This window comes from Notechis scutatus, chromosome 1 (genome assembly GCF_049901735.1).
Source record: "Notechis scutatus isolate UNSWTSFEM ecotype Mainland chromosome 1, rNotScu1.2, whole genome shotgun sequence".
In the NCBI taxonomy this organism is placed as follows: domain Eukaryota; kingdom Metazoa; phylum Chordata; class Lepidosauria; order Squamata; family Elapidae; genus Notechis; species Notechis scutatus.
The window spans coordinates 94011250-94023939 of NC_142009.1; the positions used below are offsets into that span (position 1 = coordinate 94011250).

At 37.6% G+C, this 12690-nt stretch overlaps 1 protein-coding gene and 1 pseudogene across 1 annotated transcript; both read left to right on the forward strand.

The window, feature by feature from the left end:
* The first annotated feature begins 5082 nt into the window (after positions 1–5082).
* Positions 5083–6030, forward strand: LOC113411186 (trace amine-associated receptor 2). Its single transcript, XM_026666122.2, has one exon. It carries the CDS (start codon positions 5098–5100, stop codon positions 6028–6030), a length of 933 nt encoding a protein of 310 aa, XP_026521907.2. The 5' UTR covers positions 5083–5097.
* A 4640-nt stretch (positions 6031–10670) lies between these two features.
* LOC148132913 (trace amine-associated receptor 4-like) lies at positions 10671–12555 on the forward strand (annotated as a pseudogene).
* Positions 12556–12690: the final 135 nt, after the last annotated feature.

Genomic DNA, 12690 nt, shown 5'->3' on the forward strand with positions numbered 1-12690 from the left:
GCTTTTATCTTTACCTAACAACAAGAGCAATTTGACAGTGAAATCAAATATTACACAGGTTTCAGTGTGACATGAGCTTCTGTATCTACGATCTGGATTCATATCTTAATGATTCCTTTCAGTGGTTGGGTGGGAAGAACATATTGGTTAAATTTGAGAGATGGTTAGCATTATTTGAAGACACTTCTGAATATATATCTCTGTAATAGTTTGTATCAACAAGGGAGCTCCAATGTGGATTTCTCAGAGCTCAGCCTTCCCCCTATGCAGTTCTAACAAATAATTAATTAACAAACAAATAATAATTTAACAAACAAATAATTCCCTCAGCACTTCCCCCTATGCAGTTTTAATATCTACATGAAACTACTGAGGAAATAAATACATTGATAATATTCAGCTATATAGTGCCATAATTAATTTGGAGCTTTGTGTTGTTTTGATCATGTACCTGGAGTTTGTGAGAAATTAAATATGTAAAGATAATTTTAAATCCCAACAAAAAAAGAATTATGGTTTGTAGATGACTAATGATTTAGCTCCTGTACCCCATGGTTCCTGTTTAAGCATCAGATGGAAGCCACAGGCAAGGAGACCTTGGCCAGGCTTTGATTGGTACACCAATTGCAGAACTTCTTGGATCAGAATTTCTTTATTGTTTTGATTCGTACCTCTATTAATTTCATGTTTAGATTATTCCAATATGGAATTGTCCTTGGAAATTACTCAAAAGCTGAATCTAGTCCAAAAGACAGCAACCAAAGACTAGGTTTAGAAGCATTATAGCTGTGGCCAGTTAGGCTTTCAGGTTCAATGCAAAGTGCTGGTTATCATCTATAAAAAGTTACACAGGGTGTAATTTGATGGTGAAAATATTTACAGACCCCTCACATCCTGGACATAAATTGTTTCAATTCCTACCCTCAAAACGATGCTATAAAACACTGCACACCAGAACTAGACACAAGGGCAGATTTTTTATGAATACCTTCACTCTGCTAAACAAATAATTCCCTCAGCACTGTCCAACTATTTACTAAGTCTGCATTACTATTATTCTTAATCTTCCCATCCTTCCTTTCACCCATCTCCTCCCACTTATGACTGTTTTACTGTAACCTTGTTGCTTGTATCCTAATTATTTTTATTGATTGTTTCCTAGTATGGTTTGATTGCTTATTGTACCCTATGACTATCATTTAGTGTTGTACCTTATGATTCTTGACTCTTGATGATTGTATCTTTTCTTTTATGTACACTGAGAGCATTTGCACCAAGACAAATTCCTTGTGTGTCCAATCACACCTGGCCAATAAAGAATTCTATTCTATTCTATTCTATTCTATTCTATTCTATTCTATTCTATTCTATTCTATTCTATTCTATTCTATTCTATTCTATTCTATTCTATTCTACTCTACTCTACTCTACTCTACTCTACTCTACTCTACTCTACTCTACTCTACTCTACTCTACTTTATTCTCTCCCTTTGGGATTTCACTCAGCATCTTCATGCAAGCTTAGGGTCCTCATTCTTTATAAAGCAAAGAATAAGGGCCAGAAGTCTACCTTCTCAGGGGTCATCCCATGTTATGGAACACCTTGTTTTCTGAGCTCCATTTTGCTTTATTTTATACTTTTAAAAACTACCATTCTGATGAGCCTTTTATATGCACAGAGAGTAGGGCTGCCTTGGCAGAGGGTCTGATGTTAGTTATAATAAATTATAACAAACACCAGACCCTCTGCCAAGGCAGCCCAGTTCTATATTTTCCTTGTTCATGAACCACCTTAAGTCTGTATCAGAACTGGCTATATATCAGCAATTATACTGATATCCAAATAAACCAACCAGATAGAAGATTGAATCCCTTTCAATCATTGCCTTGTTCAAAATTTTTATTAGTTTATCAAGTTTTAATATAAATACAAAGTACAAAAATAATAAAAATGGGAAAATAAGAGAAGAAAAGAGGAAAAGTGTACACCAAGAGGGAAAAAGAAAGAAAAAATATTGACCTCCAACTCCTTTTGGTGCAGTAGAATAAGATAATAAAATCAAACCTCAACGTTTTTACTCTTATCTAATAATATAAACTGTTTCTATGACAATAAACCTATCTAATTGGCAAAACCCAAAACCAAAGTTTCATTTTTCCTCACCTCAAGTACAAAGTTCAGAAGCAGTTTCCAAGAAGAAACAAATGGTTTTTTTTAAGATTGTCTTTTAAAAAGCTACAAAGTGATGCTACTTTCATCTGCAATTATTACAAATTCCTTGCTTTCCTCTGTATTGATTGGCAGATTGACTGAGGGGCCTGAATTGCCTTTTCCAGTTCTATGATTCTAAATTCAACCTTTCCTACCATTTACTGACTTTGATTCTTCTCCTTCTCCTACTCACATAATTTAAAAGTTAAATTTGCATAATCTAATTTGGCCTGCAGAGAAGATCTTTAACAACTGCTTGACTGAAAGAAATCTCATTTTCTGATTGCACTACAATCTAAAAGTGTCACTTTTGTGTAGGTCACAAAACCTGGTAGATGCTGTTTCACAGCTGAGACTAGCATGGCCTTGAAAGGAATAATTCTTCCAGGAGAGTTGAGTTCAGTCTCACTGGTAGCAATCAACCTTAATGTTTTTCCCCAACATTCTGAGCAATTTTTCTTGTGTCCAATATTCTCTGGGGAGCTGAATTGCTGTGTTATAAAACCACAGCATGATTATATACCCCTGTTTGTTTTTGAAAAGGAATGAAATCTTCTGGATATCTAACAGAACACTGATAATTTCAATAAGTCCATGCAAACAGCCTTCAGGTTGGTAGATGAAAGAAGGAAGGAGTTGCAGTGCACTGTGTGTTGCTAGTAGTGGGGTAGATTCTAATAATACGTTTCTGTGAAGCTTACTAATATTTGAGAATATATTTAGCAGGAATACATATTGAAGAACCTATCAGCACCGCTGTGGTTGCAGGTTCCATTCAGTGCAATCATGAAATTCTTGCTGAGGCTTATGACTGAGTTTTTAATTTGATTCCAAATGTTCATTTGATCTGGAGCATTACAAAATAAGAGCATTACAGCTCTTATCCATGTGAATCCAGAAGCATTCTTAGGAAGAGGGTGGTATCTACAAAAAGAAGGGAGGATTGAAAGGAAGATAGAAGGAAATAACTTTACTGCAGTCATTAACCAACAGAAGGGAATTGGCTTTCAAATATCCAAAACCAAATGGATAATAACAGGAATCAGTTTTGGGTGAAGGACAATATTACATCAAAAGACTGGCTAAGGGACTGGCTCAGGCTATCCAACAAGGAAAAAAGGGATTAAAATTAGCAGTCTGGGTATATAAACTTTGAAATAGCAATATAAAATGAAAATTCTCTCTCTCTCTCTCTCTCTCTCTCTCTCCCTCCCTCACACACACACACACACACACACACACACACAGGGAGGGAGGGAGAAAAATAAAACAATAACATTATCCAGAATGAATCTAATAATTATAATATCTTACAGGCTCCTATGAAACCTGAGAAGAATAGATAAATAATAATTGACCTGGCATGTGCAGTACCCACCAAAGCATGAAATAAGTTAAAGAGGAGCCACTGATTAATGTGGAGCCTGAGCTATTTCTGAGCTATTCATTCTCAGGAAATTCCTCTTAATTATTCTTTGCCTGATTCTTCATGCCACCAAGCAAACCCTGACAACCTTTTGTGTTGTTTCAGAGTTGTTGTAGGAAAGTAGAAACTGCTTATAGTGTTAATTTGTTGTAGCCTGTTTTGCTGGTCAGGAGTAAGGTTTGAGGCTTTGTATAAAACTGGCAAGACTTGTTCAATAATTTCTACCTGTCCTGAGTTACAAGGACATACTTGTAATGAATATGGTGTCTTTTTGTATTTTCCAGTCAAAGATGCTAAGATAAAGGCCTTTCTTTCATTTAGGATATTAAGCTGAGATAGTACGTGGGTATCTAGGAGAAATAGCTGGTTCCTGGGTCAAACTAGAACTACGACTAGTTTAACTAGTATGGAGGGATATTGAAAGAGAAAAGGATGGGTGAAATATGGTCCATCTTCTTATTAATCCTTTCCTACCTTAAAAATTTCTGGAGATCTTCTGAAATGGAAGGGGGAGAGCAAAAATGCAGTAAGTAAGAGGGGGCTGAAAATTAGTAGCTATCTTAGTTTACATAGCTTTAGGCTAAGTTCAGCCTGCCAGTGGAAATTATTCAAATTATTTTACAGCAAGAAAAAGAAAATGGGTCATATTTCTTATAGTTAGTTATAGTAAAAAAATTATTGTTATTATTGATTTTAATGTCGTCATATAGTTTGTGGCACATTTTTTTTTTTCTTAAGGCACAGGGAAGTTGCTTTTTATTACATGAAGGAACTTGATTTCAAAGTACTCACAGGGAGTAAGGAGGGTTGATCAGGATGGTTTTTTTCATGGTGACTTCTACATCCTAGTGCTTCTCTGCTGATAGAAGGGACTTGCCTTCCACTTAGAACAGGGCTGCCAAACTCCTGGCCCATGGGCCAGATGCGTCACATACTGGCCACGCCTTTGCCCGGTTTAGCAAGGGGGGAAAAGTCCCAATACATAACGTGATGCCACCATGACGACGCAAGTTGGACACCCCTGACATAGAAAATAGGATAACAGGTTTGGGAAAGATCTTGGAAGTCTTCTAGTCCAATCCACTGCTTAAGTAGAAGACCCCCAGACCACTTGTTCTAGGGTTCTACCATTTGTTCTGTGTGAATTCCTGACTTTGAGCTGCCCCGGGTTTGGTATAAGGTAGATGGTTATATAAATGTTTAAAATAAATAAACTATAGAAGATTTTGAATCCTGAAGGAATGAATATATTCTTATGATTACAAGATACATTCTGGGGAATCTGATGTAAAATATTTCAGTTAAGTGGGGACTACAGGCAGTAGTAAGCATTTCTGCATCTAATATTTGTCTCAATTTCAGATAAAATACTATGGTTCTTCTTAATGCCTCCAAGCATGTCATTGACTGTTCTGAATTTGGAAATAAATCCTGTTCTGAAAATAAATGGCCTGTGGTTATGCGAGTGGCCATCTATTTATCTCTAAGTGGGATTATCATAATCACCGTCTTTGGAAATTTGGCTATCATCATGTCAATCACCTATTTCAGACAGCTGCACTCCCCATCTAACTTCCTCATCCTTTCCATGGCCATCACTGATTTCCTTCTTGGCTTCTTCATTATGCCCTACAGCATGGTTAGATCAGTGGAAAACTGTTGGCTTTTTGGAATGACTTTCTGCAAGATCCACTACAGCTTTGATCTGATGCTCTGCTTGGCGTCTATTTTTCACCTTTGCTCAATTGCAGTAGACCGATTCTATGCCATCTGCTATCCCCTTCATTATTCATGCAAAATTACAGTCCCTAGAATCAAGCAATTAATTATTGTTTGCTGGTCAGTGCCATTTTCTTTTGCTTTTGGGTTGGTTTTCTCTGAAGCACATGCTTCTGGCATCAATGCTTATAAGATTTTGGTTGCGTGTTCTAGTTCTTGTCCAATAATATTCAATAAACTTTGGGGAACTGTTCTGTTTTCATTTGGTTTTTTCATTCCTGCCTCTGTGATAATTGGAATTTATGTAAAAATCTTTGAGGTGTCTAAAAAACATGTGAGGATCATGAAAAGTTCAGGCAACAAAAATTCTAACCAGGTTTCCAAAAGCACAGACAGAAAAGCTGCTAAGTCCTTAAGTATTGTGATAGGGGTTTTCTTCTTCTGTTGGTTTCCATGTTTGATCACAATTTTAATTGACCCTTTTTTAGGGTTTTCAACTCCCGCTGTGCTGTTTGATGGCTTAAATTGGCTTGGTTACTTCAACTCCAGCTGTAACCCATTAATATATGGCTTTTTTTACCCATGGTTTCAAAAAGCACTTAGATACATCCTCTCAGGAAAAATATTCCAACAACATTTCTCTACTGCTAATCTCTTTCCTGAAAATAAATAAATGAATGAATAAATAAATAAATAAATAAATAAATAAATAAATAAATAAATAAATAAATAAGTCTTATTGATCAAACTAAGGCAATTGGGTTTTTTAAACTTAAAATGGTATCCTTTGTGCAAGGACAGAAATGGTCTATAAACCCAACACCCAGCTTTTTAAATGTCGTAAGGATGGTAGAAGAAATATAGTAGAAGCCAGAGTTGTGTCATCAATGAAAGGGAAGGCTTCGAGTGATGATGGTGAGAAATGTTTTTGCAGGAAGCTTTGGCAATGGTCCATCTGATACTTCAGGAGGCACTGAACATTCTACAGTCTTTATAGACTCTTGAAAGTAAAACTATGTAAATTAGGAAGACACTACACATGCGATTTCATCCACAGTATCCTGCAATCCTATATTTAATAACTGGTTTAAAATTTAAGTATGTTAAAAAAAATGTATTTTCTCTCGCAGGGTGGTAGTGTTAGAGGGTTTATATTAATGGGTTGGGCCGTAGAATCAAGAGAAAACTGAAAAAAGGAAGCTTTTGTGAAATGATGAGGTAAAATCCCCCAGCAGGCCATATCTGGCATAAAAGAAGAGGAAATTTTCCTCTGAAAGATGGTGTACATTTCACAAGAGGGTCAGCCTTGAGATGACAACTTCTTCCATCTCAGTAACAGAGTAAAAAGTTGCAAGGGATATTTCAGAGAGAATTTGTGTTAAAAGATATCTCCTCCAAATCACCTTCCAATTATCTTCCATAAATAAGTACCGTATTTGCCGGCGTATAAGACGACTTTTTTGCCCTGAAAAAGATGCCTCCAATTGGGGGGGTCGTCTTATATGCCGGGTCGTCTTATACGCCGGCAAATAGTAATTGGGAAGCACTGCGGCTGCCGCGGCTGAGGCACTTTGCGCATCGTGGAAACGAATCCCGTGAAGCCGAAAGGAGCAGCCAGCCTTCTCCCAGCTCCCAAGGAAACAGGCTGCACCGCCCGAGCTCCGCTGAGGTATCCGGCTGGGGCTGTCAGGAGTTGACACGCTGGCGCGCTCCGCTGCTCCAGTCCGCGTTGCCTCGGGAAGGAAAGGCAAAACCAGGAGCCGCTGCTGCCATTGAAAGCGCCGCCGCGGCTCTTCCTTTTTGCCTTCCCTTCCCGAGGCAACGCGGGACTGGAGCCGCGCTGAGCCGCACCAGCGGTAACAACTCCTGACAGCCCCAGCCGGATACCTCAGCGGAGCCCGGGCGGTGCGAGCCTCGCTTCCTTGGGAGCTGGGAGAAGGCTGGCTGCTCCTTTCAGCTTCACGGGATTCGCTTCCACGGTAGACAAAAGTGCCTCAAAAAAAAAAGTGCAAAAGTGGAAGGCGTGCGGAAGAGGGGGCGAGTATATAACAAACTATATTTTGAGTGGAAATGTTGGGGGGTCGTCTTATACGCCGGCATATACGGTATCAAGAACACTTCAGTCTTACATGCATTTCAACAGCATATGCAAAAAACTTCCAGGATCGATCTTACCGTATTTCACACTATAAGACGCACCTGACCATAAGATGCACCTAGGTTTAGAGGAAGAAAACAAGAAAAAAAATCAGGTGGAGCCTGAGAGAATCACAGATAGGTGTCCTCTCATGTGGCAGCTCTGCCTATTGCACTGCGGAAAAGAGACAGAAGAGAATGATAAAGACAGAAGAGGTGGGGTTCAACACTGTAAAAGGACCCCACTGCCATGGCCTGGCTGCTATTCACCAAAGGACTGGCACAGACATTTCCACCCACTTTTTTGTGGAGAGGGGAAGTGCGACTTATGGAGCTAAAAATATGGTATTTAAACCGGAAGCAGGAATTTCTACCAAGATGTTATTTTCCTCAACGTTCTGAAATAAAATCATAAATTTTAATCCCTCCAGCGTAACTTTATATGCAAAAAATATTCAGAAACATACTTGTGTATATGATTAATAAGGAACAATGCTCTTTCCTTTAAAAACAATTATTTAATCTTTGTTAATCAAAATGTTTGCAAACTTTATATGGTGTTCTTGCTTGATTAAAAAAAAAAGAAGCTAGAAAGTTCTGGTAAATAAACTGTAAGCCATGCTATGATTCTCATTGATACATATGCACCCATGCTGATATTAATAATAACAGTAATAATTAATACAGATTTTCAATGGAATGGAATGCAATAAAGTGCAATTGCACACAATATATAATCCTACATGTTCTCCATCATACAACTTGGGATGCCCTTCGGTACAATTAGCACAACCCACCCCCCAAGGCTGTGTGCTTTCTCCACTTCTCTTCTCCCTATATACCAATGACTACATCTCAGACGATCCACCTGTTAAAATACTGAAGTTTGCTGATGTCACAACAGTGATTGGTCTCATTCGAGACAATGATGAATCTCCATACAGACAAGAGGTTATACAACTTGCCTCGTGGTGTGACCGGAACAATCTGGAACTGAACACACTCAAAACCGTAATAATGGTGGTAGACTTTAGAAGAAACCCTCTTACAATACTAGACAACACAGTATCAACAGTAGAGACCTTCAAATTTCTAGGTTCTACTATATCACATGACCTAAAATGGACACCTAACATCAAAAACATCATCAAAAAAGCAAAACAAAGAATGTTCCTTCTGCACCAATTCAGAAAGCTCAAACTGCCCAAGGAGCTGCTGATCCAGTTCTACAGATGAATTATTGAGTCTGTCATCTGCACCTCTATAACTGTTTGGTTTGGTTCTGAGAGTATTTGCACCAAGACAAATTCTTTGTGTGTCCAACCATGCTTGGCCAATAAAGAATTCTATTCTATTCTATTCTGTTCTGTTCTGTTCTGTTCTGTTCTGTTCTGTTCTACTCTACTCTACTCTACTCTACTCTACTCTACTCTACTCTACTCTACTCTATTCTAACCACTCACTAGAACCAGTGTTTAAGCAAGTTAAAGTGTCTTGCATATTCTCACACAATGTCCTGAGACATCATTCTTGATGTACTGTCAGGACAAAATAGTATTTTTCTAAGAACCTAAACAAATGAAAAGTTTAGTGACACCCCTCCCCCTCCAAATCCAATATGTGAATAACCTTAGGAGATACATGAATGAACATTTAGTTCCCTGGTCTTGTCTCTTCCATCTCATGATGTCCTACTTCACATTGCACAAACCTCCACATCTGTTTGACACAAATCTCCCGTAAAGTTAAGAGAATTATAGGAAAGCAGATTAGAGGCCTTGAATGAAACTTATGAGATGCATTGTATTTATATTATAATATAATCATGCCCAAATTGACATCTATATGCCTCGTGAACATAAACATGTTTCTGTAGTAGTGAAATAAGTTACTATTTGAATGCCTTATGGAAGCAAAACATAATATGTCTGAAATTGGGGAAAAAAGAAAGTTTCAGTAGCTGTTAATGGCCAAGATGCAGTTGGAAAAGAAAGAAAGGGGGTGGAAAGAAAATGACCAGTGAGTAACATGGGATTTCAGTACTGTGTCATTTATTAGCATGCTGCATTTATCATTAACCTCACTATAGTTCTGTCTGATTAAAATAAAGGTGCTGAATCTGCTGGAAATTACTTTGGCTGAAATCTCACAGAAAGAGGAGCCTTATATCAGTGGTTCAGCAACTTCAGCTAGAAATGTTTGAGAATTTAATTCGCCCATTTTTTTTAAAGTGAAATGGATTAAACCTTAATTCCTGGATTAACGTATAGTATGAATAATCATCACAGAACCATTTTAGGATTAGAACTGGAGCTTGTAATGTACAGTTGATTTTATATACCTATCTAATTTTCTTAATTCCACAATTCTAAGAGGCTTCCCTCCGCACCTTACAAAATGTGATGTGCAGTTCATTTAGTGCAAATTATTTAATAAACTAGGGGTAGATTTTTATTATCCTTTGCCCACCCATACAGCCCTTGGCAAAATGCATAATTAGTGTGATTTTTAAACAAGGAGATGTCCCATTATGTATTGCTACTGTGGTCATATTTTTCCTGGAATAAATAAAGAACAAATCTGTAAAGAGGGCAGATCTAAAAGAGGTTCATAACAATGCAAAAAATAATGGTTTATGCTTAAGACTGCTTTGCAAAGGGAAATTTCAAGAGAAAACAAAACAAAAAAACTCAATTAAAAAATTAAATGACAGCTAGCTGAAATAAAGGACTGTCCTTTATTTTTTCAAAAAAGGATGTATGGTATTGCATATACCAGGAACCATTGGTCTCTATATTTATCACAAGCTCTGATTATTGTTGATTGTGTTCTCCTTGCACAGAACCTCCTGTATTCTTCTCTTCTGAATGACATACTTGTTTCTCAACAACACATTATTACTTCCAGCAATCTCTGGAGCCTGCAGGGAGATAAAAGTTTTGAGTCTGTTAACAATCAGCGTCATAAAAATATAAAATCTCCACTCAGAGATATGACCGGATTTAGCCATAGTTCTCACCATGTGTGACAATGTTTATTTGGTTTTACTTATTAAACTCATATGCCACCCATTTTGCCTAGAGGGGACTCTGGGCAGCTTACAATCAATATGAGCAACAAGATAAAAATATTAAAATGATAAACATTATTATTTAAATTGACAAAGATGGGCAAGGTATGGTAGTGATCATCTCTGTCTTCCATTTCAAACAGCTGCATTCTTCAATCAATGATCTGCTCCATGGCCACCAAAGATTTTGGTCAGCTTCGCAGTAGTGCCATACAGTGTGGTCGGGGCAGTGGATTCCTATTGGTACTTAACCAATTAACAGAGTTGGAAAGGACCTTGTAGGTAATCTAGTCCAACCTCCTGCCCAAGCAGGAGATCCTACACCATTTCTGACAAATGGCAGTCCAGTCTCTTCTTGAAAGTTTCCAGTGATAAAGCTCCCACAACTTCTGAAGGCAAGCAGTTCCATTGGTTGATTGCTCTCACTGTCAGAAAATTTCTTCTTACTTCTAGGTTGAATCTCTCCTTGATCAGTTTCCATCCATTAGTCCTTGTCTGGCCTTCAGGTGCTTTGGAAAATAGATTGACCTCTTCCTCTCTGTGGCAGCCCCTCAAATATTGGAACACTGCTATCATGTCTCCCCTGGTCCTTCTCTTCTTTGGTGATTTCTTCTGGAAACTCCACCGTCTGCTGTGATATCATGCTGTGTACTACTTCCATTTCCCATCTATGCTTCATTCCTATGGATCACTACTATGCTGTGTTGCACCCCAATCCCTTAACTCACCAAAATCACTATAATTTAAGGTGGGGTTGGGTTTCTTTTAGGGATTGGTTGGTTCGCCTCAATCTTGTTTGATTTGGGTCCACAATGTGGAAGACTTTGAGGAATACGTAGCCTCCCTCTCCTGCTATGGATTCTGTACTTTCATGTTTAGTAAGATATCTTCCTTTAGTAAGATATAGCCTTTTTTCTTCTCAGCATGGTGATGGTGGGAATATAACTTCATAAATTTCTTGTTGCAAAAACCACTTGTGTCCTGCAGATTGTTCAGTTTTCTAGTGTTTCACACTGTGAATCTGATGCAAAAGGGAAAATTTCCACCAAAAAGGAGAACAAAGCTACTAAAATGCTAAGTATTGTTATAGGAGCACTTACTTTAAGTTGGCTTCCTTTCTTCTTCTCATCAAAACAGACCCTTATATTGAATTCATGACTCCTGAAGATTTGTACAATGTCTTTCTGTGTCTGGGATAGTTCAATTCCACTTGTAATCCCATCCTTTATTTTATTTATGTTTTGCAAAGCATGTAAAAAGATTGTCACGGGGTCCATCTTCAGACGAGGTTCTTCTGCAAGAATCTCCTTGCCGCAAATGCTTGAGATGGACAGACATTGCTGATGATTAATCCACTTCATCCAACCTTGAAAGGCTGGCATTTGTTAGTCTTTAAGTGATACTGCATCACCACTATTAGAAGGGGAACTGTTTCCCACCCTCAAAAATGTGATTGTGATACTTATAAGATTAATGGATTTATTGTGACATAAGCTTCCCTAAGCTAAATTCATTTACCATGTGAATGAACTCTTAGTTTATATATGTAATATATACACACACTGAAAAAACATATTAACATTATAGTATGGCTAATGGTAGCAACTGACCTCTGAAGTGTGTTCTTTCTTTAGCCCTGGCAATTAATGATAGTTAGATCTTGTTGTGTACAAGAAATGTTTTTATCTCTACATTTTCTTTGCTATGAACAACATATACAGCCTATTTGTTTCCAGTCCTCCGATAAGCACTTTCTTCCATTATGTGTAATTATATCTTTCCCTTGTTTTCCTATTAATAGGGAATTTGTTTTAATAAATTCAGAACTCAGGTGCTTTCACTTCTTTTTTTGTAAAATTCTGAACTATTTGACTTTATACAGTAGATCTGAGAGTTATGTGACCTGGGATATTTAACTGTTTATTGCATACAATGTGAAACAGAAATATTATGTCAATATTCATAGTTTACACTGTTTACAGTTTTAGAATGGGAGGGACACAATGGAGAGCTACATGCTTTTCTATGGTTGTGGCCTGATTGGTCCCAACCAAATTATGGGATTTGGAGAACAAAATTTCTTCCATACAAAAGCTTACTTGATGCTTAAAATGAAGAGCTAAGATG